This window comes from Haemorhous mexicanus, chromosome 6, assembly GCF_027477595.1.
Source record: "Haemorhous mexicanus isolate bHaeMex1 chromosome 6, bHaeMex1.pri, whole genome shotgun sequence".
Lineage (NCBI taxonomy): Eukaryota > Metazoa > Chordata > Aves > Passeriformes > Fringillidae > Haemorhous > Haemorhous mexicanus.
In genome coordinates, this window is record NC_082346.1 from 29,709,737 (window position 1) to 29,735,977 (window position 26,241).

Sequence of the window (26,241 nt, forward strand, 5' to 3'; positions counted from 1 at the left end):
CGGCGTGCCAGCGCCGCCCCGCCTTCAGCTCGCCGCCTTCCCGTCTCCGCGCTGAGAAAATAACCCCGAAGTTCCCTGCGATCAGCTGATCCCGGCTGACGACGAGGGGAGCGGGCGGAGGGGGCGCGGGTCCTGGCCGGCCCTGCCCTGCTCAGTCCCCCCGGGTGTCCCGACTGCATGGTCGACTCCTGGGGGAGGAGAACCGGGATTTCCCCCCCGGGCGCAGAGGGGTCGGGGGGGAGGAGGAAGCCGCGGCCGGGACCCCAGTCCTTAGTCACCGGGTGCCGGCGGGAGGAAGGGGAAGAAAGGTGGCCGCCGGCTTGTAAACAATAGCCCGGCTCACGGCGCCCCGTGCCGTGCCGCCTTTGTTCCAGGTCCCACCGCGGCTCCCGCCCGCTGCCGCTGCTTGGCAGGAGGAACCCGGGGGCTTCTCCCTTGCTGGCCGGCCGGCGAGGCGCCGGGCGCAGCCCCAGGTAGGTCTGAGCGCGGGGGGAGGCGCCGGCCGGCACCGCCGTTACGTAACCGCAGGCGGGTCGCGGGGTCCGCCTGCAGCCCCCGCGGGCGGACGAGCCACAAGTGCGGCCACCCCCGGGGGAGCGCCCGCCCGAGGCCGCGGGACTGACAGGGAGAGGGGGCGCCGAGGGTCATACCGGAGCGAGAGGGGCTGCGCGCTGGCTGGGAGCAAGGGAGGCGGCCCGGAGGCAGCGGTCGAGACAAAGGCGGCGGCGGCGGGGCTCAGGCTGCCCTCAGCGGGCGCTGGTCTCGGGGCTGTGCTCTGGCAGAGCTTGGGGCGCAGAGGAAGAGGGGAAAAAATCCGTCGTCTGTCAGCCTGACCGCGGTAGCGATCATCTTCTAGTGTTACTAGAAGGAGTGCACAAAGAGAGCGGATTTTTGTTTATCTGGCAAAGCACATCAGGAAATTCCCAGCAAATAAATACTGTCAACTCTCTGAAGGAGGAGCTTAGCTGTGGAGTGAAAGCAGAGAATTTTCTAGTCTTGACACGGTCCTTTTGTGTGTATGTGTGTACATGTATATGCATTTGTACATTTCTGATGCCTTTTTTGTCTCTGTGTCACCAGCTGTCTCCGTTCAGAGCTTCAGGGAAATACTTGCTGTATCTGTTGAAGCACACCAGGCTGGGTTTTTTTTTCTCATCACTGACAGTACGCTAAACGGCTAAGTAGAGAAAGAATGTATACCAGCATTTGGGTATAATAATACATGAAACCAGCCACGTTGTCTAAGTTTATTTTGGAGCAAGAAAACTTCATTAGCACTTAATAACACTTCCTGCAAGGCAGGTCAGTGTATGAATCTTACAGAAACATATATTCATTATTTAAAATTAAGTACAGACAACATTCCTCTTGTGTTTCTTTCTTTTGTGGAAATAGTAAATTTGGAACTGACTTTTACACGTATCATTGTTTGGAACAGAAACAGGAGAGAAAAACATTGCTTTAAAGAAACCTGAAGATGAGTGCCCACACGCAAACTGTGGAGAAAGGACAGAACACGACACTCCTGTGCCAGGAAAGCTATGTTTGCAGTGGGACAGATGAAGCAATCTTTGAGTGCGATGAGTGCAGGAGCCTGCAGTGCCAGCGTTGTGAAGAAGAGCTGCATCAGCCAGAGAGGTTGCGGAACCATGAACGGACCCGTATTAGACCCGGCCATGTCCCTTACTGTGACTCCTGCAAAGGTGCCAATGGGAACATAATGCATGCCAGTATGACAGGCTCAAGGCAGATAGCAGCAGTGAGGTGCCAGGTGTGCAAAATCAACCTCTGTGTGGAGTGTCAGAAGAGAACACATGCTGGGGGGAACAGAAGGAAGCACCCTGTCACTGTGTACCATGCTGGCAAAGCCCAAGAACAGGAAGAGGAGGAGGAGATGGATGAGGAGACTAAGAGAAGGAAGATGACAGAGAAGGTTGTGAGTTTCCTCTTGGTGGATGAAACTGAAGAGATTCAGGTAAGAACTGTTGTGGTTTGTTGTGAACAGGCAGGATGCTTTAGTTTCTTTCTTAGTCTAAGAGACTGCTGTGATGTATGGTTAATACCTGAAGTGTAATTGGTGGCAATGATAGCAAAATGATGGTCAGGTAAAGTACAAGTGCCACTGAGCATCTTGGGCTGAAAAGACACAGTGCCTTCGAGTGGACTTGCTCATGAGTTCCTCAAAAGGTCAAGTTCATTAAAACCTTATGTGTGGCAAGAGCCTCCTCTAAGAGGCTTGATAAGCAAAGCTGGTGGAAGAATTGACTCTGTACTGAGACACACACAACTAAGATAAGAGCTGTCTGTGCAGGATGCTAATCATTCCTGAACAGAATTGAATACATTGTATTGCGGTAGGTGTCCTGCAAATGGGAGTGCTGACAGACAATTTCCTGCTGTATGACTAGGACAGGGCACTGTACCAAGTAGTGCTAATACAAGACAGCAACCCATTGCATTTAGCACCAGTAAATCCATCTGATTTTTAGGAGTAGAACAAAACAGAAATAAGCATCCTAAGTGTTCCATACAAGTTCTACAGACACTATGGTTAAGCTATATTGCTTGTCACAAATATTACTACATGTTAGCCTTTTTTTGAAAGAGGGGGAAGTTGCCATTGGGGTAGGTCTGCTGATAAAAATGATAGGAACTAGTTGACTAGGAGCAGCCTCCCAGGAGGCACTATTTTAGAAAGTCTAGCATTCAATATATGTAGTTAGAGAACTCTCCTGTTGGCCCTTATATTTGGTAAGCATTTTAGAAGGCAAAATGTGTGAAAGCCATAGAGCATATTAATTACACAACTAAAAATTGAACTTTGTTTTCTGACTTTCAGTTTGCATTCCCTATGTTAAATCTTATTCAGCAGCCACTGAAAGAAAATGTATAGTCACCTGGAGATTCAGTATCAGGTTGATCTAATTTAACATACTCATGCTACCATCATTAAAAAGAATTGGGATTATATTCTTATTCTAGATAGTTATTTGTATCCATCGTAGTAGTAACAGTTGATGTGCCTGTCATGCGTCTAAAGGAAACCTGACTTAAGTATCTCATATCTATTCTGTACTATAGAAGTGTGTGTACATACATCTATATGTATGTACAGAGTAATTGTACAATAATAGAATAGTTGCAAGATGCTTGGGTCATAGTTTTGTTCATTCAGGTGGACCGATTGCTAAACTGTCATGGCTTTTAAAAGGGAAAGGGAGGAAAGGATAACAGTCCTTATGGTGCACTGACATAAAACACACACTATGTAGGACAGCAGTGACTGTAAACTGAGTGCTTAAGTTTCAGGTCTGTAGCATTCTTAAGTTTGAATGCCTCCAAGCCCTAAGCACACACTTATTTCCTTGTAACGTGTGACAGATGTAACTAGTACTTTAAGATACAGACTTTTCAATAATCCTCCTCTGGCCACTAGAGCAAGCTCTGAAATGCCTTGGAACAGGGCTGTCCTGCAAAGCTGCTCACGAACTGTGTCTGTGTGTGGTTGTACTGGTTTAAGTTATATTTATACTCATGAATCTGTAAGCCTTATTGAGGTAGACCTTTGGCTGCCTCCTGCAAGCAAGTGCATTTGCTATTTAAATGTCATGGGCAATAAAGCCAACTTCCTTATTGGGATAGCAGTGGTCCTTTATCAGATCATACTGATTTGGTGAGAACAGGGTTGGGTTGGAAAAGCTCTCCAAAAATGATCTTATTTCACTATCAAGATGTTGAATCAGAGCTCTTCCATCTGGAGTGGTCCTGTCTTCCTCACAGTTGAATATGTATGTGACATCTCACAGCCAGTATCAAAACATTTGAGAGATTTCAATTAAATTATTTTCTGACAGCTGGAATTTAAAGAGTGCTTGCTATTATAGTGATAATTCTGCTAGTGAGCATAAGGACCTTTGTTTAGAAAGGCCTGTCAGATGCCACAGAAAATATCTTCAGAGCTAAGTAGTCATCTTTTGCTCTTGGTAATACTGAGGAGCCAATTGAGCTATAGGAAAGTGATCATCAGTCTCTTATTTTGTGCTTGTCATTACTTGGGGAGAAATCATTAAAATGTTCTTTATTTAGACCAACTTTTTGTCCAAAAATGCCAAAATATTAGTAACTTGAAATATGGAGGTTCAGAGTTTGAGAGTGTGTGGCTTTTTAAGTTTGAGCAGACAGGATAAGAATTCAACAGAATTATGTAGTTCAGCTGTCTTTAACTGTTAGTGACCTTTGGAACTTGAAAATTGTTGCATTGGTTGGGAAATAAGAGAGGAAACTGCTGATTTGCTATCAATGGTAGATTCTGCCATAGCAATGTTAAAAGCTACAAGATTACAGATGGTAAAAGCTACACCACCCTTACACCAATTCCCCCCCGCCAATTAGATGGAACTAGGTAATGCTGCTGGAGCAGCAGATGATGGATTGAGATAATCACTCATGTATATTTGTTTACAAACATCTAACTTGAACACAGGGCTAAAAGATTAGGTTTTTAGTTTCCTTTTGGAACCTGGAGTTGTTAAGCTCAAGTGGTTCTGTTTCATCTTGCTGTTCCTGTTGGCTTCTTGGAGGTGGTAGCTCTAAAACTGAAGAATATTTATAGTGTGTAAGCAAATGACTGATCTAGTTCTAGATCCAGAAGCAATGTGGATTAATCCTTAAGGAGCTGTGCCTAAGCAAATTGGTTCATGGGAGAAGTGGAAATTCTGAGTTTGGGCTCAGCACTACACAGATACAGCAATGATAATTCTGAGATCTGCATAATTGTCTTTGTGCCATGTTGCACAGATGTGCTGGCCTGCTGAAAGCTTTTTGTGCTTTGCAGGCATAGCATAAGCTGAGAAAGCTGAGGACTTCTTCTGCTTGTTCAAATTCATATAGACAGAAAAGGTCCCATTTTAAACCACTGCTTGTTTTTAGAAAACTAATGGTAGCTAAAGTTTGTATCAGTGAAATACAAGCTTTTTCTGTGATGTTCATCATAAGAGCACTGTATCTGAGCACCTCAGAAAGAGGTTGGCTATCTCATGTTAAAAAAAAGGTTGTTAAAAGTTAAATCCAAGTTTGTACTGCATGTCTGTGGAAGAACAGAGAGGGAGGTTGTTCCTCATGGAGCCCAGTCCCAGCTATCTCACACCACACAGCACAATGCTTTGCAACTCTTGTGAGTTAGTCCCCAGGCATCCTGACATACATGATGAATTTTTTCTTCCTTCTTCCAGGACTTGCTGTTCCTCATAAGACCTCACTGACTTCTGTTCCAAAACAAAACTTGACTGTTTTACAAACTGGCATCACCTGCAGTTTAGACCCCATTCTAGGCTGTCTTCCTCAAGCTCGGTTATGCAGTTTCTATTTACACAGTGTTAAACTTTTGGCCTTATCTATTGCATATCTAAAGCTGAGGCTTCAATCAGATTGTTCTTGATAACTGCTACATCTGTTTGTTAATTGGCCCTGACATAGTCTATCTTCCTTGCTCATCTGAGAATGATATTGTGGGGATTACTTCCTCAGTCAATTGCTTTGGTCATGTCACTTTTTACATCTTCCACTTACACTGCTCTCTTTATGTCTTCTATATCTCCTCTTTGCCTTGTTAGACTCAAACTGTGTGCCTTCTTTTATTATATGTGTATGTCCCTCAATTGAATCTCCTGATCTGATCTGCTCTGCCAAGATGTCAGCTTTCCTTTCTTATCTCTAACTTCCTGGATTCTCAGACAAGCATCATTGTGTTGTCACTAGTGCTGCCCCTTGCGCACAGGAGGCACTTCCCATTAGAAGTCAGTCAATTACCTGGGTTTTTTAAACTATTGTGTATCTATTAAGAAAAACACAGTGAAATGCAGCAAGAAAAACATGACTCAGGTTGTGATACTTGTTTTAAATTGTGAGGCTCTCTTACTATCCCATGAATTTTTCCACTCACCTGGATCTCTGTTTGTTGCTTGTACTTATATTTATGCAGTTTCTGGAACAGTTTCAATTTTTGCTTTGTCTTTATGCAACACACTTGCAAAAGAGCTCTTTAGCATAAAGCAGAGCTATACGTCTGTTGTACAATGAACTTTCATTTACTACTGCTTTTGAGGCAGGGCTGAATGCTTAACAATGCATAACAACATTTTTATCTTGGGGAACAGATATTGGGAGCTCTTACCACAAGATCAGAACTTGGTTGTAGTGTCACTAATGGCTTCCATGATAGCATTTTGTCCAAAGCCCTAATTGAGGACTCAGCACATATGCTTAATAGAAGTAGAAAAAGTCTTTCCTTGACCCCAGAAGATAGAGGACATGCTTGGTTATTAATAATCTGCCTTAGAGTTTGCTCATCTTTGACCAGAAACTAGCTCTGTCACAAAAAATTATCCAATCTGTGAATTCCAAACAAAAATAAAAGGTACTGACTTTGTAGTCTGACTTACTAAGGAGACTAGAAGAAAAAAATTTTCCTCTGTTTAGTCACAAAAATAATTTTCCCAGCTGTGTAATTTTATGAGGAAAAGGAACATATATTTATTGCTGTGTCTCCCCTGAGATACCCATATGAGCTCCCTCTCTTCAGTTGGCAGGGTCTTTTTGTTGTGCCAATAGATATCTCAACTTCCTAAATATAGCCCCATTCCTTGAGGTTTTTTCTATTCCTTTTAGCAGGTCTAGACATCTAAAGGAGAAAGATCTTCCCCTCAGCAAATATGAGCAGCATCTATGTAATGCTTTGCAGTCAGTTAAGATAACGCAGAAGGACCCAGAGCCCTTATTTAAGTGCAGACCGTTTTGTACAATCATTAAATAACCTGTCACTAACAGCATAATAGTCCTTGTGTCCTCCTCTGTCCCCTCCTGTTAAAAAGTTACACATACATAGTGATGACTCTGCAGAGTTGCTAGCTGCTTTGCTGTTCTCACTCATGCTGTAAACCTGATGGAAGTACTGTAATTTTTCCTTATTATCTACTGATTTGAGCCTGGATAAAGTCTAGGGATGAGAGAATGGAGTCTCTAGGAATACTTTTTCTTGTCAAGTATTCTTTGTCCGTTAATGGGAGCTAATGTTGTGTTCTTTTATGAAAGAAAGTCATGATCTATTAAGTTTGACTTGCATTTCTCTAGCAAATAGTGCTAGTTCCTGTGACACTATTGCTTCATTTGCTGTTGGGGGAATGTGTTTTTGATGGGGTATTTTTTTTTTTTTTGTATGTGCTTTAGGGTAGCACAGTCAGCTGTAAATTTCTGGGAAATTTAGTCCCAGAATAAGGTCTAAAGTCCTGCTAGTATATTTGTCATGGATATAAAGGAGGAAGAAAAAATATTGAAGGATCTGAATTATTTAGACTGGTGTGATCTGTTGGATCAGGATATGTAATTTCTGTCCCTTGATACTGTTGATGTGCTATAGATGAGTTTTCCTCCTCTTTGTGCTTTAGAGACGTTTTCTTGCCAAAGTATTTTTGGGAGTTTACTGTTGTACACTCTAAGAATTTTTTTCTTATTACTTTGTTATTTTTCAGTATTCCTCCTATCTCACTCTGTTATCAGTTCACCTAAATTTAAGTGCACAGTTTTTCTGTCTTTGGAATAAAGTAATAGAGAAACTACTCAGCAATTGCTAGTTAGGAGAATTCCTTTTTCCACTGGACATATACCAGTATTTTGAAGAGTATTTTTAGAAGGTAGGAGAGAGAGCCATCCATTTAACAAACACAGCTCTTTTGACAGTCTCAGGCTAACTCTTAGCTAATTTTTAACATAGCCACTTACAAACAGTGCTTTTCCCTGGAACCAGTCTTGTACCTTCTTCATGATGCAGTACTCTTGGTCATTAATTACAGTCAAATACTTTGCTTCTTTCCTGTCTCTTTTGTCCATCTGCTGAATGAGTGCTGATGTGGAAGGAAGAGTCAGTTGTCACTGACTCTTCCTTCCACTCTTCTTGTCTTGTCTCTCAGGTGAGGGACCCTGCAAGCCACTCTGGAATTACCCACACTTTCATTCAAGAAGTTCCTGAACTTAGTTCAGTTTCTGAACTAAATAGTCTTGAGGGGGAAAATGGGGTGTTTTAGTGTTTCCCCTGCTGTACCCCTCTTTGCACTTTTCCAAAGAATCCTTTTGTGCTCTTGGATAGTTCCTGTAGGAATGGGATGTGAGTACTTTGGGGTAGATTCAAGAAAGTAAAATCAGCTTGCTGTCTTCTCGCCCTTCTGTCCTTTCCATTGCTTTCACTTTCTTTTTTCTGCAGTGATCACTGGGAGGCAGATGTCACTGCAGTACACACTTCTGGCTTTTTTACCTGGGTTGTTAATGCTTTGCTGTAAGATCACATAAAGGCAGAAGATTGAGTCCTTAGGCCTGATTGGTTCAAACACCCAGAAATTGGGAAAATAACCAGACTTACTGTTTTCTAGCAACTGTTATACAAGTAAGTTTGTAAATGCCCCTCTTAATAAGGACAGTGGTGTAAGTAGTGTCCACACAGGTAATTGAGTTCCTCTTAGGAGTATTTAGGAAGACAGCATGAACTTGCTCATTGACTTGATGTTATCTGTGCAAGTCTGTTCATGTGGATGTGGTCTCTGCTGCTAGAACTGTGACTTTGGGGTGGTAGTTGGTAGCTCTGTGGCCAAATTAATAACTACAGGAACTTGAAAGGTATTTAGGATACAAAACCATGATTTCTGCATCACTGTTTAGTGTTGCCTTTTAGGATTAGATGATACTATTATGTTAGTGTTATTTTTGCAGCAGTTGCATTCACCTCAAAGTCTTTATTAGTTTTCAGTCCTTGAAAAAGTACTTTTTCAGCAAGCAAACAGTTTAGTGGATTTTGTAGTCTTTTTTCTGCTTTCAGAAGTTTGATATAACTTAGCTGTTGTCTACAAGGTTAACTTACCTGGTAATAGCAATATTTCAGTCAGTATTGCCTCTTGGGTAAGGGAGGAGTCCAGTCAAACTGGGTTACCTCCAATCTTCTTGATTTTTTTCCACCACTGTCTTAAAACGTTTAAAATAGGGTTGTTAAGCAGGACTTAACTCTTCTGTCTTTGCCTCTCTCAGAGTTCTATTATAATGGACATGGGCCTCACACATGGGCAGCCTCTGCCCTTCATTGCAGGGACCTGTAAGTCCTGTTGAAACTCATGCTGTTAAGCTCCATGCAAACCCATGAAGATATTGAACCTGAACTCCTATGCCAGCACTGTGGGAAGGAACAGGATAATTTTGGTCTGAAAAATATATTCAGTTCAAGGACAGCATTATCCATGGGTATGTACTGTGGCTGATAACAATTTTCAACAGAACCCAGAGGTGGTACTGCAGTGAAGATGAATAAACAGGAAAAAAACCCTTCAGGTTAGGAAACACCTCTAATACATATGCTTTCATTTGCTTGAGCCAGACCCGCACCCACATGGGGAATAAGATCTAAGTGTGAGAATCTAACCTTAGATCCCTGTAGCATGTCTGTCCCCTGCTTTATTTTGTCCTCTCTCCATCTGATGTCAAGTCCTTCAATTTGGGCTTGAGGCTCTATAGGACTCCAGACCTGAAAATACTGATGTCCACTGTCAGCTTGGCTGAAGGCCAGGAGATCACTGAGAACAATTGTGATTAATGTGTTTAAGTGTTCACTGGATCAGTGATTAATAAGTGATAAGTGATTAATAACTTACTCTTGAATACCAGATTGGAACTACTCGTATGACGTACACAATTCTAGAAACTAATCTGTTGACACAGCCCTTTGCAGAAGCTTTGTCAGGCTACTGTAAAACATTTACTTAGTAAAAAGTAACTCTTTGACCAGTAGAATTAATGAAGTCTAATTTCTGGGATGTCTTCTTCCCATTATCTAGTGCTTGTCCACATTTTCTGCCTTTTGAGTAAGAAGCAGTATGTGTGCTCTGATGGCCCAGCTAGTGTGCTTACTGGCTAACACATGTGGGCAAGACTGCTCAGCTTGCTACTGTGACTTGGAGGTGGCAGGGGGTAGATATGAGACATGCTCTTTCCTCAGTAAGGTTATTGGAGTCTTTCTTTTCTACTTTGTTGTCCCTTTTCATCAAACTTTCAGGAAATTTGTCTTTTAGAGGCACTTATTTATGTATCAAATTGGAGTAATTAGATGATGAATTTTAAGTTATATGTGGAAGACTTGAGTAATGGCATAAATTATATTTTCCATGGAAAGTCATGCAGAAGAAAAGGTATAGGAGGCAAGCTAAGGTAGAAAACTAGAGATGCTTGGACTTAAAAGTCAGCTTTGATTCTTCTTGAGCACCTGCTTATGGTCAAAATCTCTTGTTTTGGAAGACTCTGAAAATCAGAGGAAGTAATGAGCTCCTGAGGTCATTTTCAACCTGAATTAGCCTAAGATCTTTGAGGAAACAGGATTTGAATTACTGTGGTTTAGGGACCATCTCTCAGCTCTGTTGATCTTGTGGGTTTCATAGCAGAAAGTTTCTCTTCCTCACAGGGAATCTTTTTTGTCACTTGATAACAAGAGACACTTGTAGATATCAACAAAAATTTCTTCTGGGGCAAAAGTAGGGAATTTCCAGTTGCATTTTTAATAGCCTGTTGCACTTATGTTGCTGGGTGCACAAAACTGCATCCATCATCTAAGCTACCTTCCTGATGATAAGCTAATAATCACAGCTATCAAGAAAGCAGACCCTTTCTTGTGCACCTGTAATTTCAGTGTATCTTGATGTTCCCCCACAGACACCAGGAAAGATTCTCTTGAGAGCATTTTGATGTCTCTTGTTTCCTGTTTTCTTCTACACTGTGAGGCTGCCTTGAATAGTTTGAGTCTGTGAGAAGCTACTGCAAGCCCACAGCTCACAGGTTTTCTTTGTGAATGCTGTTCCCAACCACAATCTGGCACACTGGCTGTTTTTTATGGTTTTGGCACACTGGCTGATTTTTATTTTCCTTCAAAGTCTAGGTGCTGTTGATAGATGTGACCAAAGCAAATAGGGCTGGCTGAGCCTTAAACTAATTTGCTGATGTACAAATAAGCTTGTTCAAAGAAACCATTTATTACCTCATTGCCTCTCTGGTTCATAGACTGTGAGATCTTCCAACTGTACTGGCAGGATGAAAATAGCTAAGAGCTTCCAGAAGTTAAGTGGCAGGTGAGAGGGGATGGAAGCCCTGCTCTTTCCAGTTGATGGGGATTCCTTGAAGAGTGAATTGAGATGAAGAAAATGAATTTAATCTTTCTCAAAAAGTGTGTTTGTCATATTCTTCCCTGTCATATAATATACAGATAAAATCTGTTGGAAGACAGAAAAGTAAGAGCTAAACAAGTGAATGAAGCATGAAACCTGTGAAAGCCAAGGACCTATTCTACAACAAGATAAGGGCAGGCTCTTGTACAGAGCCCTAGCCCATTTCACTGCTTGTTTATCTGCTCCTGTTGTTCCAGTATCTGAACAGAAAATGCCCAGTTCTTTAGCCTAGACAGCACAATGCCTGACACTTAAACTATGTAAAGCCAAAGGCAAGTTACCTACACTTCTTTTTGATTTTGTGTGTGTGAGTTCTTTTGTTTTATCTTTTAATTAAAGTACGATACAGTAAATTATGAAAGGGATCATTGAGGTAGTTGTGGCACTTCTGTGAGAGCCAGTTTGACCTGTTTCAAGCACCTGACTGCAGTGCACAGTTTTGCTGCTTCCTCTCTGCTCCGACTTTCCAGATGAAGGATTGATCAGCTGGTGAGCAGTGGGAATAGGACAGTCTGTGTCTGAGAACCCCTGGCTGTGGATAGGTGCAGCACAAGTGCATGGCAGAGATTTTTGTACCTAAACAAGTGCTCAACCTCTTTGGATGAGGCGAGTTAAAGTGGTAAAAGCAATCCCCTCTTTCACTCTTGAATTTGCATGCTTGTCAGGAGACCAGTGCTACTGAGAAAGTCTGTCATGCTCCAGGTAGCTGTTCTGACAGACTTGGAAGTAATGTTGTGCTCCCTTGTCTGAAAGGGCTGTCTCAGAGAATCAGGTGAGGTACTAGAGTTGACTACATACATAATCACAGTGAAGCATCACTTCCAAAACATCACTTCCAAACATGATGGAACAACATAAATCCCATCAATGTGTATATTTTACAAAAATGCATTCTAGTATTTTGCTTTGTACTTCTTGGTGCTTCAGAAACTTATGATGAAATCTGAAGAGGAGGTAATCACTCTTTTTAGTCTTATGATTCTGACACCAGCTGTGTTTTCAGTTTTGTCTACTCCAATTACATAGTTATAATATTTTTCTCTTTTTTGTTTTGGAAGGTAAGGAATGAGGAAGACTTTATTAAGAAACTGGACTGCAGTCCTGACCAGCACCTAAAGGTAGTGTCCATCTTTGGGAACACAGGGGATGGCAAGTCTCACACCCTTAACCACACTTTCTTCTATGGCCGGGAAGTCTTCAAGACGTCTCCTGCGCAGGAGTCTTGCACAGTTGGAGTCTGGGCAGCCTATGACCCTGTCCGCAAAGTGGTGGTCATTGATACAGAGGGCCTGCTGGGGGCCACTGTCAACCTGAGCCAGAGAACACGGCTGCTGCTGAAGGTCCTGGCCATCTCTGACCTTGTCATCTACCGTACTCGTGCTGACAGGCTCCACAATGACCTCTTCAAATTCCTTGGTGATGCCTCGGAGGCTTATTTAAAACACTTCACCAAGGAGCTAAAAGCTACCACAGCTCGCTGTGGCCTAGATGTTCCTCTGTCAACTTTGGGTCCGGGTGTAATCATCTTTCACGAGACTGTGTACACCAAGCTACTAGGCTCTGGTGAGTAGGCAATTCCAACTACAACGTGCTAAACACTGTCTATAAACTATCAGGTTGCATTGAATATTCAGCACTCTTTACTACCCTGTAAAAATGTGATTTGGGTTTTGCTCTCACTGGTTTCAGTCTGGGAACCAGGCTATGGAACTAGAAGAGCATTCCCTCTTCCAAATCAGCTAGAATAATCCTCTTAGCCAGCTGAACATCAGTACTGAATAGTAATGAATTCTGCCAGCCACAGGAGGGGTCGTCATACAAATTCATGAGCATGTGTGAGACAACAGATGAAGGTGAAAACTGATGTGGTGAGTTGACCCTGGCTGGGTGCCGGGCACCCACCAAAGCTGCTCTGTCACTCCCCTCCACAAGTGGACAGGAGAGAGAAAATATAATGAAAAGTTAACCAGTTTAGATAAGGTCTGGGAGAGATGACTCATTAAATACCATAATGGGGAAAACTGACTTGACTTGGGGATATTAATTGAATGTATTACTGACAAAATCAGAGCAGGGTAATGAGAAGTGAAATAAATCTTAAAACCAGCTTTCCCTCATAGCTTCCTCCTTCCCAGTCTACCTCCTCCCCTGCCAGCCATGCAGGAAGACAGGGAATGGAGTTATGGCCAGTTCATCACACATTGCTCCTGCTGCTGCTCAGGGAGAGGAGTCCTTTACTTGCTCCAGTGTGGGATCCCTCCCATGGGAGACAGTTCTCCATGAACTTCTCCGACCCGAGTCTATCCCATGGGCAACAGCGGCTGAGGCTCAGTCCTGCTGTTTTTGAACATCTAGGAGCTGTCTCTTGTGTAATAAATACTTCAGCAGTCCTGGCTGACCCACATTCTCATTTTGGCTTTTCTAAACAGTGAGGTTTTAAACTAGTAGAAGAACTTGACATTCTTTCTGGTTATTATTGGAGTAGCTTCTTAATAACTTTTAACTTACCTATAAGGCAAGTCCTTTCCTTATATACCAATCTGCTGATTAGCAATTCAGCCTTTCATGAAGTTGTTGACATTTGCTGTTTCATCAGTTCAGCCTTTAGTGACCCATGAGGACACTTTGCACCTGTATGCAAAGTCAAGGTCACCAAAAAAAAAAAAAATTTTATGGTCACTTCTGATCACAGTAGGAATAGGAAAGAAGCCTCTTAGCATATGCAGAGAGCTGTAACCATGTCTCAATGGATAATTGAAGTAAGTGCGTTTATGTAGTTTTAGGACAGGGAAGATGGGACCTGCCTTATTCTGAAATGTACAGCAGGTACTTGGAAGCAGGCAGGAGAATGTGGTTGGCTCTGTGGAGTCTGACCTGATGAGGCCCATTCTGAAGTGCTTTGCCATGTACAGGTTGTTGATAAAGGCTTGGTCTTCCTTGCTACAGGGTTGGCATGGAGAACAGGCAGCCCATGTAAGGTTCATGTCCTCCACTTATCAGGTGCTAAGAATAGCTATACCAAGTTATGGTCTGGTGAGAAGAACTAACAAATGTGCTGACATTGTGTTTCCTTGTATTATGTCCTAACTTGCTCCTTAATCTGGATATCTGTGTTTCAAAATCTAGATGTGTCTGGTTTTACCTGAGAAACTCAGTCTTAGAATTTAAAGCTGTGTATCACAAAACAGAGACTGCTTTTGGAAAGTTTCTCTTCCTTGTTTTAGAATATAATGATAACTGCATTCCAGATGTATTAGAAGATTTAATTAAGAAAACTAGGTCTATATTGCATATGAAAGTACTATGCAGTTGAAGTATTATTTTAAACAATCGGTTGTATATGAACTTGCTTATGCTCTTATATATAGATCATCCTTCTGAGGTTCCTGAGAAGCTCATTCAGGATCGGTTTCGGAAGCTAAGCTGTTTTCCTGAGGCTTTCAGCTCAATTCACTACAAGGGAACAAGGACATACAATCCTCCAACAGATTTCTCTGGGCTTAGGCGAGCTGTGGAGCAGCAGCTGGAGAACAATACTACTCGGTCACCTAGACAGCCCGGGGTTATCTACAAAGCACTAAAAGTAAGTGAAGAAGAGTTTGTCACAGTGTTTATTTGTACCACTGTTGCTAGTAACTCAGCTGTGGCTCAGAAAGGCAGAGCACCTGAAACAGCAATGCAGACTTGCATGCAAGTCTTCCATGAGAATGATAATTTTGTCTAACAGCCAGGGAGGCTGAGTAGGTTTTTTTTTTACTTCAAAACAAACACTTCAGTAAAGACCATGGAAGAAAAATTAAAGAGCCAAACTGAGCAAGATCATAAATCGGAGCTGGGAAGAAAAAAGTAACTGATGCTGTGAGTGACAAGTACTTAATGACAGTGATTGACAAAGAGAGACCTTCGAAGGTTTTTTTTAATAAAATTCCTAAAGTTGGCCTCAGCACAAGAGGAGGAAATGCAAGTGACTTGGGGAGAGTTAATAGCTGGCGAAACCTAACACTGAGTAGTATAACCCATGGGCTAGGAGGCAAAAAGGAAGAAGGACTTGTGCTGGTAGCTAGGGAACAGGATGGGATCACGTCAAATGATGTATTACTTTAGAGCAAGTGATTTTCTTAGATGCTAGGATGTCAGAGGGGTTTTTGGGTCTTTAAATTTGCAGTCTCCTACAAGTTTCCACATACCACTGCCTGATTAACATCATATTTTCTTTGGCCTGAAGAGCATAGTTGTCATTGGGGAGGGGCAGGCAGAGCCAGGACATATCTGCAGAAGGGGGTAGTGTTAGCAGTCTTTTCTGGTGTTAGTCACAGCTGTTGGAACAGATAATTCTGACTGCTCTGCGTTAGTGGTAGCTGAAGCACAGAGGGAAGTGTCAGGGTGGCATGTACTCAGTTCTTTGCATTTGGGAACAGACAGGCAGCTAGGGGAAAAACAGTTGGAATCATTAATTTTAGTTTAACTTCTAGGACATTATTGCATTAATCAAGGAGCCTGGTTTCAGATACAGCTGTTGGTATACTTAAATTCATGACCAGTAAAGTGTTTGCTGTGTTCAAATCACTACTAACTACAAATTAACTTCTTTTGCTTCACTTGCTGAGGACACAAGACTTTCTAGAGATTTCTGTCCACTTCCTTTAACTTTTGAGTTCGTTCAAAAGTATCAGTATCAGTCAAACTTAAAAGACAATGTGAAGCAAATTTCCTTGAAATTATGTGAAATAAAATGTTTAAATATAGTACTTATGTGAGGGAAGCTGTGGTGAGAGAGGTACACACAAGTCTGTGTGTGTGTGCAGTCAACCCTTGTTACACAGCAAAGATACACCCACTTCACCTACCTCAACCCTGTGAGGGGAGGTGATCCTGTGAGTTTCTTTTCAGAGGTTTCCAGAATGCAAAGCCCATTTAGCAAGAACCCTGGTATTTTGAGCATGGATTGGATGCACAGAGGTGGATGCAATTTTCTACCACCCATTTCTACTACAAAATTCAAGCTAGGGACAAAAGGAGAGGAGAGCAGAGAAAAAGAGTATCTTACAAGTATTCAAGTAATTTCCATACAAGTGCAAGATTGCCTTCTTGGTTCATTTCCAATCCTTGTTTTTTTTTTCCAGGCTACTTAGACACATTTGTTAGCTGTGTACTCTCTCTGCCTCCCCCTCCAGTAGAGGAATCCATGCTTTTTCTTGCAAAAGGTCTTCATTGCCCTTAATCCCTTTCCAGTTCATTCTTTGTTGTTTGACAGGCTCTTAGTGACCGGTTCAGTGGGGAGATCCCTGATGACCAGATGGCTCACAGCTCTTTCTTTCCAGATGAATATTTCACATGTTCCTCTGTGTGCCTCAGCTGTGGGTAAGTAGATAAGAAATGCTTCTCCATCCTCTTAGAGGATAGTGCTGCCCCCACCTGCAGCACTGCAGCACAGAATGTAAAGTTTCTGTGACATTCTGACATCATCTATCCTCAGCTAGTACTTCCAGGCAAAATCAGCTTGAAATTCAACTCTTATGTGAACTGGACAGCCACTATTGCCACATCCCAGCTGGATGCATGGTTTCTGCCCACTCTATTTTTGTGCATGACTACAAACCTGTGCTGCTCGTATCTTTTCCCAAATGCAAGCAGGGCAGGAAGAAAGGAGTGTCTAAATAAATCCCCTGAAATTTTTTATGATGTTTTTTTCCTGACATTTTTATTGCCCAAGAAGTATGAACAATCCTAAAGCATACATCATGGAGTGGGTCTGTATTCAGTGACTAGGTCTAAGTGGAGCTCCATATTTGATTAGATCTTGGCTTGTAGCTCTCTGAAAAGAGCCCCAAGATTGAGCCTGGAAGGGCAGTAGATGGCAGTCAGTGCTCTGAGTCTGGGAGCTGTATAGCAGCACAATGTTGTGGCTGGTTATGCTTCTGATGCTGAGCATTTTCTGCAGTGAATTGTTGTGTGGTGCTGCTTTGTATGAGAAACGGTTGCTACATCTCCTTCTGGAGAGCCTGCCTTTCAAAAATAAATTATGTCATTGCTGTATGTACAATTGTGAAGATGGTTTGAGGGCACAATATCTATAAAAATGCAAGATAGCAGTAAAAATGAAATCTTGGTGACATCTGTCCTGGGTCTAAGAACAACAACTCATGAGTTGCTCTTGCATCTCAGGTGTGGCTGTAAGAAGAGCATGAACCATGCAAAGGAAGGAGTCCCTCATGAATCCAAAAGTCGATGCAGATATTCTCACCAGTATGATAACAGAGTCTACACTTGCAAGGTGAGATACAAGGACAAGGTCTGAAGGATGAAAAAGGAAAGGATGACCAAGTAAATGAGGAATATCACAGGCATGTGCCTGTTTTCTTTCTTTGTCTATTTTTAATGTCAGAGGTGCTCATAGCCTTGACAAGAAAAATTGATCCTTATTTGATTTGTATGTTTGCTAGAAGAGTTCATCAGCTCTGTGTGCTATGTGTCATTTTCTAGCTAAATTTGAAGCTGGCTGCTCTTAACCTGGGTGATGTTGACCTTTTATATATTTGACATAGTTACTCTTATTTGTTTATGCCCAGTGCTTAGTATTAGCCAGTTCTTCTGAAGGATCTGTGCAGGATACAGGAAAATTTTTGGCTACTGTCATGGTCATTATTGATGCAGAAATACTTCCCTGATGTTCTTAATGATAGTGGGTTTGGTTTTGCTTTGTTTTTAAATGAGTTCTGATGAGTGCTCCTTTGCTGTGGACCTCTGTATGCTAATTATATGCTTTACGTGGCCAAACAGCAGCCAGATGTAGATTTGGATTCCCAGTAATGTAGATTTAATTGAGCCTTTATGTTGTAGGCCTGTTACGAACGAGGGATGGAGGTCAGCGTGGTGCCAAAAACCTCTGCTTCCACAGATTCCCCATGGCTGGGCCTTGCCAAGTATGCCTGGTCAGGGTGAGTACTGCAGCTGGCATGTCTCTGCTCTCTGTGGTCTCTGTGCTGCTTGGTGCACGGGACTTGCCAGAGAGGTGACCTGTCCTCCTCCTGTGCAGGTACGTGATCGAGTGCCCCAACTGCGGGGTGGTGTATCGCAGCCGGCAGTACTGGTTTGGCAACCAAGACCCTGTGAACACTGTAGTGAGGACAGAAATTGAGCATGTCTGGCCAGGGGTAAGTCTGGTTGCTGGATAGTCTTTGTGTATGTGTGCAGCCATGCACATGCTAATTTGGTTCTTCTGGATGTTGATGGAGAAAATAGATTGCCTTTTATTAAGCTGGTCCCTGCTGTTCAGAAGAGACTTTGTAAGGGCTTTCAGACATCTTTGGGCTATCTTGAAATGGCTAAGTTGCCTACCTACTTCTGTCTTTCAAAGCAGGGCTGGTGAACCTTTTACTTCTGCTTGCCCTCCAGTTTATCAGGAGTAATGGGTTGCAGAGCCATCTGAATCTAAAAAAAAAAAGCTTTCCTTGTTTTTATTCTCAAATCAATATATGTTTCATTCCAGACTGATGGATTTCTGAAAGACAACAACAATGCAGCCCAGCGTTTGTTGGATGGCATGAATTTCATGGCCCAATCAGTATCTGAACTTAGCCTGGGACCCACAAAAGCTGTGACCTCCTGGCTGACAGACCAGATTGCCCCAGCTTACTGGAGACCCAACTCTCAGATTCTGGTAAATAGCAGCTGCTGGAGAGAAAGGCTTTGCTTAGCTAAAACCCCTTTTCCTTACTCTTTAAGTAAGAAAGTACTTTGCAGATTCTAAATGCTTCTTTGTTTTACTGCAGCAATCCCTACTCCTACAACTTTGAAAAAACTGAAGTGCTCTCTCCTCTTCCCATTCTTGACTTAGCCCGAGAAATTAAGAACAGAGACTTGGCCCAGCCCTGATAAAGAGACGGTTTCTCCCTGCTCTTTGTGAGCTACTATCCCAGCAATATTACAGAAAATCCTGGCTTGCATGAACTTGTTTTTCAAAGCAAATAATCAACATCTTAAATCTGGCCACTGCAGTTGATAGTATTAGTTTTATAGATTAAACTCCGATTTCCAGATGCAAAAAGCTGACCCAAACAGTTCAACTAGGAAAGGATTCCGTGTGTCTTGTGGGAACACAGATTCTTCTTCAGTGAAAACTGCCTTCTGAATTCTTACCCCACACAAAGGTCAAATATCTATCATTCAGCCCTGCATGTTATGGCTGTGTTTATTTGTGATTGTGAACAAAGGGATCGTAGCAATGTATTGGCTTAACCAATACACACCTACTGTTCTAAATCGCTTCCCTGGGGTAAAGTTATGGGGCTGATAGCACCCAAGTCTTGTGTGTAACTGTATTATTCACAATTTCAGTCTGAAGCTTGCCATCCTGGGCTTCTGCTCTCTATTTATTGCTTCAGGAAGATCAAATTAACAGTTCTTCCTTCTGTGTTGTTCTGATTAGAGTTGTAAGAAGTGCAACACGCCTTTCAAAGATAACGACACAAAGCATCACTGTCGGGCCTGTGGAGAGGGCTTCTGTGATGGCTGTTCTTCCAAGACCCGTCCAGTGCCTGAGCGAGGCTGGGGACCAGCACCAGTGCGTGTGTGTGACAACTGCTATGACAACAGGGGCATCCAGTTAGGTAATCTTGAGTTGATTCTGACAGAACTATTCCTGAGCACTAGCCTGAAGTCTTTGTCCCTAATGTCTGGATCACAACCATTTTCAGTGGGTGTAGACAGTGTTGTTCACACTGGGTTTCCAAACAGTTTTTGGTAAGGAAGCTAAAGAGGTCAATGCCTTTTGGAAGAAAGATGACCCTACCAGACACCTGAACTGCTGACAAAATTATTTTCTAATTGTATCTTTACTTTGTTTTCCTAGCAACTGCTAATGGTCTGGTGCTAACATTAGAGCAGGGGTGCTTATGTTACAGCAGACTACATATTTTGTCCATTATTGCTAAAATGAACACTCTGCAATCCAGGATTGTGGATGGGGAACATAAAGGCTGAGGAGAGATTACAACTTGCCTTTTATGTTTGCTGCTGGTTTTGTTAATGTAAATTAACTGAAACTTGGCCAAAAGGTTGGTGGATTTAGGTGTTGAGCCCTTCACTCTTGTGTCATGCAGATGTGGCTGAACTGCCTTCAGATGAGGAAGGGGGTACACTTATTGCCAGGAAGGTGGGGGAAGCTGTGCAAAACACGCTTGGAGCGGTGGTGACAGCCATGGACATTCCCTTAGGTGAGTTCTCTTCTGTTCTGATGGGGTTTTTTTGTCTAAAGGCATTTTTGTTTTCAAAGAGCAAAACTTGTTATTAAGCTTCAAGAGTTTGTGTGACAGGCTGGCACCTCTATGATACCACTGTTGGTTGAGAGTTCTACAGCCCTCTAGACCTCTTCTGCTTGATGTTTCCTCTTGGTTTTCAGCATGTTGTTTCTGCAGATCACACTTTCTCTTTTCACCCTGTTATGCAAAACTGTGCATCAAGCTGTGAGTAATTCATGCTCCCCTGATGGATTCACTGCAGTGACCTGCCATTTGAAGTTCCATAAAGATTGGCCAATTAGGAAGCATTTTATCAGGTTTGGTTTTCTTTCAGAGATGCTGAGTGCCTTTTAAATGTGATGATGAATACGGCTGGTACTTCTTGGTACTTCTGAGGTGAGGGCTGAGAATTTGAAGCTGTCCAGGTTGGTAAGGATGAGGAAGTGTAATTAGTAGTCTCATCTTTCATGGTGAGCTTAGTGCAGGGAACCTCTGCTGCTCTTTCTTGTGTTGAGTGGCAGTTTAGGTATGTCAGCAAACATTTCACATTTGAATCTTCTGTTGTTGTTCTTGACTTCCTACTCATTGCACAGATCATTGCTCAGCTGCTTTGCCTACAGCAGCATGTCCAGCCTTCACCTTTGTGGATGTTTGCTCTCTGATTCAATGAAGGGCAGAATAAATCCCTTTCTCAGTTCAGACAGTACATGCATTTCTGAATATTTGATTTGGTGGCTTGGCAGTTTTTTTGGCCACAGCTGAAACTGAAGGTAGGGAAAAGCAAGTGTCTTAACCTCTGGAAGAGTCTGAGTAAGGGAAGATGCCACTATTAAAAGAGACACAGTTTACTCTTTGAAGAGAGGCAGAATGTGGGAGAATGGTAGAATACTCTAAATGGCTGCTCATTGCATTGAAGGATTCTGTCAGTAGGTCACGTCCCCCTTAATGGCAGCGGTATGACTTGCAGTGTGTGAGTGCCTCCACTGGAGTACATTCTTGATATGCTCATGTTCATGGATTATTTTGTTCTCCCTCTTTCTCATCCCCCACCTCACTTCCTCCCTAGGTCTGGTAAAAGATGCTGCCCGACCTGCATACTGGGTACCAGATCATGAAATCCTGCACTGCCACAATTGCCGGAAGGAATTCAGTATCAAACTCTCCAAGCACCACTGTCGGGCCTGTGGCCAGGGATTCTGTGACGAGTGCTCACACGACCGCAGAGCGGTTCCCTCTCGCGGATGGGATCACCCGGTCCGAGTTTGTTTTAACTGCAATAAAAAGCCTGGTGACCTTTAACCCCAGGCCGCTCTCCAGATCTTTGCAATTCCTTATGTTCTCAGGGTTACAAATGAAAATATCTGGTCTCCCTTTTACCTTCTAACCTGTTGCAGCCAGAGTGCATGTTTCCAGTTTCTGGCCTCCTCTTGTGTTACATCCATCTTTGAACACTGGGAATGAGCTTACATTCAGCCTCTAGGTTTTAATTTCAAATTAACTGGGAAAGGGAGGGAGCTCCCTTGTAAATGAGCAACCCAAAATCCAGTGTATTTTATTCCAATTAAAATAAAACCCCCAAAATATATATATATATATATAAAAACTATGTATAATTTAGTACATTAGGAATATGGTTGAAAATGAAGCTTTGAGTATTCCTAGTTCAAATGATGGATGGTGGTGTTCCTTACTGTATTGGATCAGAATTACGGCCTTCTAATTCTTCTTTTGGAATGTCTTGCTGATCGTGATGTCCTGTGAGGAAGGTTTGGACTCTGTGCTGCCAGGAATCTCCAGTGTTGATATATGAATTACACCTGGTAGTTCAGCCAGCTCTGCATCTAGAGGTGCTGCCCTTCTGGCCATGGAAGATTAAACCCAGATTTACTAACAAGTTTGTTTGAACTTTGATATGAGCAATGGTCTTGCAGTGCAAGAGGTATCAAGTTAACACAGACTCTGACAGAGACGGGTAGAGCTCTGAAAAGTGAAGCAAATCCTATGGCAGGAGGCAAAGCATTCTGATCTTGACATTTCAACTTCAATACCAGATCAAAAGGTAGTAGGGTTTTTCTCTCCCTGTCAATGTTTTCATGTACTCAGGTTTTCTTCAAGTTTCTCTGCAAGATCATTGCAGTTAAAAGTTTTGTCTGGAGCAGAAGAAGAGAACAAGTTTTGTAGGCAATTATGAGATACAAAGTTTGAGTTGTTTGGGTTGTGATGACTTTCCTTTTCCCCCACTTTTTAAGTGATCCTATAGTCTGTGAAGCCTCTGTGTTCTCAGATATGGTTGCATAGAAACTGCACAGATTTGACTTACTTTCTTCTAATTATATGAACTTACAAATCAGCCTGGAAAATGAAACCTTTCTTCTTTGCTTCTAGCAACTGGCACTCACTGGACTTCATCTTTTTATGAAAGGACTGCAATGAATTCACTGATTTTATTATGAAAAGCACCACTTAACCTAACTTATACTGTCATGTACTGTGGATTTGTGGTTCCACTTATAAGAAGTATGAGACCATTGTGGATTAAACAGCCTAAAATTCTCCCTTCTTGGCTTACATAGACAAAAATTCTTTTACTACATGAGAGTTGCCTCCTCTTGGAGTGGCTGGAGTTTAATGCAGACTCCTGCAACTGTGGTATTTTTTCCCCAGCTTATTAAATGTGCTCTTGTGTGATGAGATGCCCAACACCCTGTTTTAAGACTGTATTATTAAATTAACTGCTATAAAGAACTTTATCTTCTGAACAAGTGTACTGACTTTCCTTGCAACAAGCGGTTCTCACTTTGTCTCTGAAAGATCGTGCTCACAAAGTGTTTGTCCCTTCACAACTACATCCAGCCTACACAAGGAAGTAGACTTAGAAGATGTTCCAGGACACCTTCGGTACTGGCCAAGTTTACTGCGGACTGTCTTATGTTTTTGTAAGCAAAAGTCTGCCATAAACTTACTGTTGTCCAAGTAAGGGCATGAGTAGGTAGAAATCCTCTCTTAAAAGACATTCTGTACATCTAGCATAATTCCGTGCTTCAAAGTATTCTTTATTTTTTTAATGGGTGAACAATGTGTTCTTGGTTTGTAGGCTGTGCCCTGTGTGCTGTTTATGCATGTAGCTTTACTACCATGTTAATGCACAAAGAGAAAGCAGCCATGACATTCCTTGTATAAAATCTTTGGCATCTGTTTCAACAACTTGTCTGATTTTTTTTTCCTTGTCAAAGCAAGAACTACTACTCAATCAAAAGGAAAATGTATAAACGTTTTTAATATATATGTGGTCTTAGTAACTTAGCAACCTGTCAGTATCAGAGTCCATTCTTCTTGATAGATTATCCTGGACCTGAATGTTCTATGATGTTTCTCTACAAAACAAAGTGCTTGAACTGCAGCAGGCTTGGTGTAATTCTTTCTGGAGAATGCTGAGAGGTGTATTTGGGATCTTTGTTTTCCAAAATGAAAAAAGAAAAAGATTTCAGGTTTAAGGTCCCTGCTGTTTCCTGTACAGAATAGCACTTACTTTTTCTGGTACTGTTTGGTGGTGTGAGTACACAGTATAGAATATACTAAATTAAATGGCTTAGCTATTGAAAGGGGATAGATGTTAGCAGAGCCCAATGCTATTCAGTGTTAACACATTAGGATTCAATAAATAAAAGAGCCCTAAGAGATGTCTGTGGACAGAAAGCTCTACAGAAAATATGAAGGAAATGGAAATCCTGGGGCCTGGGGAAAAAAAAAATCCCCAAAGCCTCATGAGAGCATGTTGTGTTTGGGGTCAGACTGTTAATAGAAACCTGTGAGCGTTCTATTCCTGAACTGTTGGGAGAGATGCTTTGTGTTATGGGTAGCACCAGCCAAGAGTGAGTTTTTGGAAAACCTGTCAAAAGTTCACAGCAACATTGCTGGAGCTATGCAAAAGCACAAATTGTGAGTTTCATAACAGTACCATGAGACAGGTCCGACAGTAATGCAATTCCCATGTGAAAAAGTCTTCTGTATTGACAAGGGCAAAGATAGCAGGAGACTCTTTTTCAGGAAATTTCTAGAAGATCATCACTTTGTGTGTTACACTGAAAAGAAACTACCATGAAGTTGTAGTCAGTCAAAATGATGATGTGTCCCTTAGGTCAACTGAAGTTCACTGTAATGTTAATATTTTAGCAGTTAAAATTACCACACTTACTTGATAGGATAATTAATTGGTCTCAATTGGTCTGATATGTGACATGATAAAAGCCTATTCTGAGTTAGATTGATGTTGACTGATGTAAATCTCTTGTCAGAAAAATTATGTCAGATTGATTATTGATTATTATGTCAGATTGAGCTGCATCTGCACCTCTTCTGATTAGGAAATGCTATGGAAAACATTGAGTAAAATAACAATCATGTGAACTAGCCAATATGCAAAGGTGTGTGCCAGTGAAAAACTGAATTCCTTATCCAAAGCACCACAGAACAAGTCTAGACTTGTTGATTGCTCTATTCTGATGGATTTATTTCCATTATGGGTACATATGGCAATTTAGCATGAAGATTCATCTTCAAGTAGATGATGTGGGTTTCCCTGTCATTCTGTGAAGCAGATATATGTAAGCTTCATATAGACGTCAACATTTTTACTTAGACTCCCTATCCAAACCCTGTAGGCCATTCTTGGCTTAAATGTGTACCAGGTGCATGTTGCACCTGAGACTTGCAGCCAGAGGACAGATGGTGGAACAGCATGGCTACAACACGTAGCTGTTGTCAGGGCAGGAACAGGCTCTAAGCTGGAGTTACTTGCACAAGAAAAACTGCTTTGTCCTTCATTCCCTGCACTGGTTTTCCTGTTCATTCGTTCTGCCCAGTGCAGGTGAAGTTGCACAGGCTCAAGTTGGCCAAGGTATCCTGTACATTCCTATCTGTGTCCCTTGAGAATTGGACCTTTGGTTGTGTTCTGGAAGACAAGACAACCCTTGCTAGCTTTTGATGTCAACAGGAGTTCGTTTGTGGAAATAAACACCATCCTTAAGTTAGATCTGCCTTGCATTTATGCCAGGTGTCTGCTAGGACTGTGCTGAGACATTCACAAATGCCCCTGTTGCTTTGGAAGCCTGGGCTTTAACATTGCAGGACACGCTTCCCCACCTGGTTCTACAGACTTTGTTGTCCATATTTTTGCTTTCAGCATAGCCAGCCCAATTAGGTTTAAATACTAATATAATTCAATTTTGGCAGCCTCTCATCATTTTCATGTTTCATTTGTCAACTACCATTGTCAGTCACTGTAATGCCATGTATTGTGGCATTGTCCTTGCATTTAATTATTGCTGATGGCTGTAATATAATTTGGCACCAACAAATACGTCTGCATGCCAGTAATTTGAGAACAGAGTGATTTGGACAAGTGATAGAACTATCTGCTTTCTGTCATCCAGGTTTCATCCCCCTCCTGTACTTTTAGTTGGGCACTCTTTCATGGTGAAGCAATGTTGACATAGATGTTCTGTCAGTAACAGTACATGTATTATGTCATAAAATGTATTTGCTTGTAGTGCAGGTACATCAAAAATGAAATTATGTCAATGCCAAAATAAATTAAAATTTGCTATGAGGGCTTTCAAAATCAACAGTATAATGTGACAAAGACAAAGCTAAAGTAGAATGGCAGCTAGTTAGTTATCTCAAGCCAAAATTAAAATACATTCAGGTTTTTAACTTTCTTTTTGTTGGATATAACTCAAGCAAAAAAAAAAAACCAG

The 26,241-nt window shown here is 42.0% G+C and overlaps 1 protein-coding gene across 2 annotated transcripts; it reads left to right on the forward strand.

Annotated features, from left to right (window-relative positions):
• The first annotated feature begins 331 nt into the window (after window positions 1-331).
• Window positions 332-23,247, forward strand: ZFYVE1 (zinc finger FYVE-type containing 1). 2 transcript variants are annotated; one of them, XM_059849616.1, is made up of 13 exons: window positions 332-473; window positions 1,081-1,302; window positions 1,439-1,975; window positions 12,305-12,809; window positions 14,615-14,829; window positions 16,501-16,607; window positions 17,412-17,520; window positions 18,087-18,184; window positions 18,283-18,400; window positions 18,736-18,906; window positions 19,675-19,855; window positions 20,348-20,461; window positions 21,552-23,247. In XM_059849616.1, the coding sequence occupies exons 3-13, from the start codon at window positions 1,478-1,480 to the stop codon at window positions 21,782-21,784; spliced, it is 2,349 nt and encodes a 782-aa protein (XP_059705599.1). In that variant the 5' UTR covers window positions 332-473; window positions 1,081-1,302; window positions 1,439-1,477; the 3' UTR covers window positions 21,785-23,247. The 2 variants fall into 2 exon arrangements, with proteins under 2 accessions (XP_059705599.1, XP_059705600.1); XM_059849617.1 differs by lacking the exon at window positions 1,081-1,302 and having other exon boundaries at window positions 334-473.
• Window positions 23,248-26,241: the final 2,994 nt, after the last annotated feature.

Excerpts from the sequence above, each read along its gene's own strand:
- ZFYVE1 (XM_059849616.1), top strand. The coding sequence starts at position 1,478 with ATGAGTGCCCACACGCAAACTGTGGAGAAAGGACAGAACACGACACTC. Across the intron at positions 18,185-18,282 it reads GCCAAGTATGCCTGGTCAGG|GTACGTGATCGAGTGCCCCA; the intron begins GTGAGTACTGCA and ends CCTCCTGTGCAG. Across the intron at positions 18,401-18,735 it reads TTGAGCATGTCTGGCCAGGG|ACTGATGGATTTCTGAAAGA; the intron begins GTAAGTCTGGTT and ends GTTTCATTCCAG.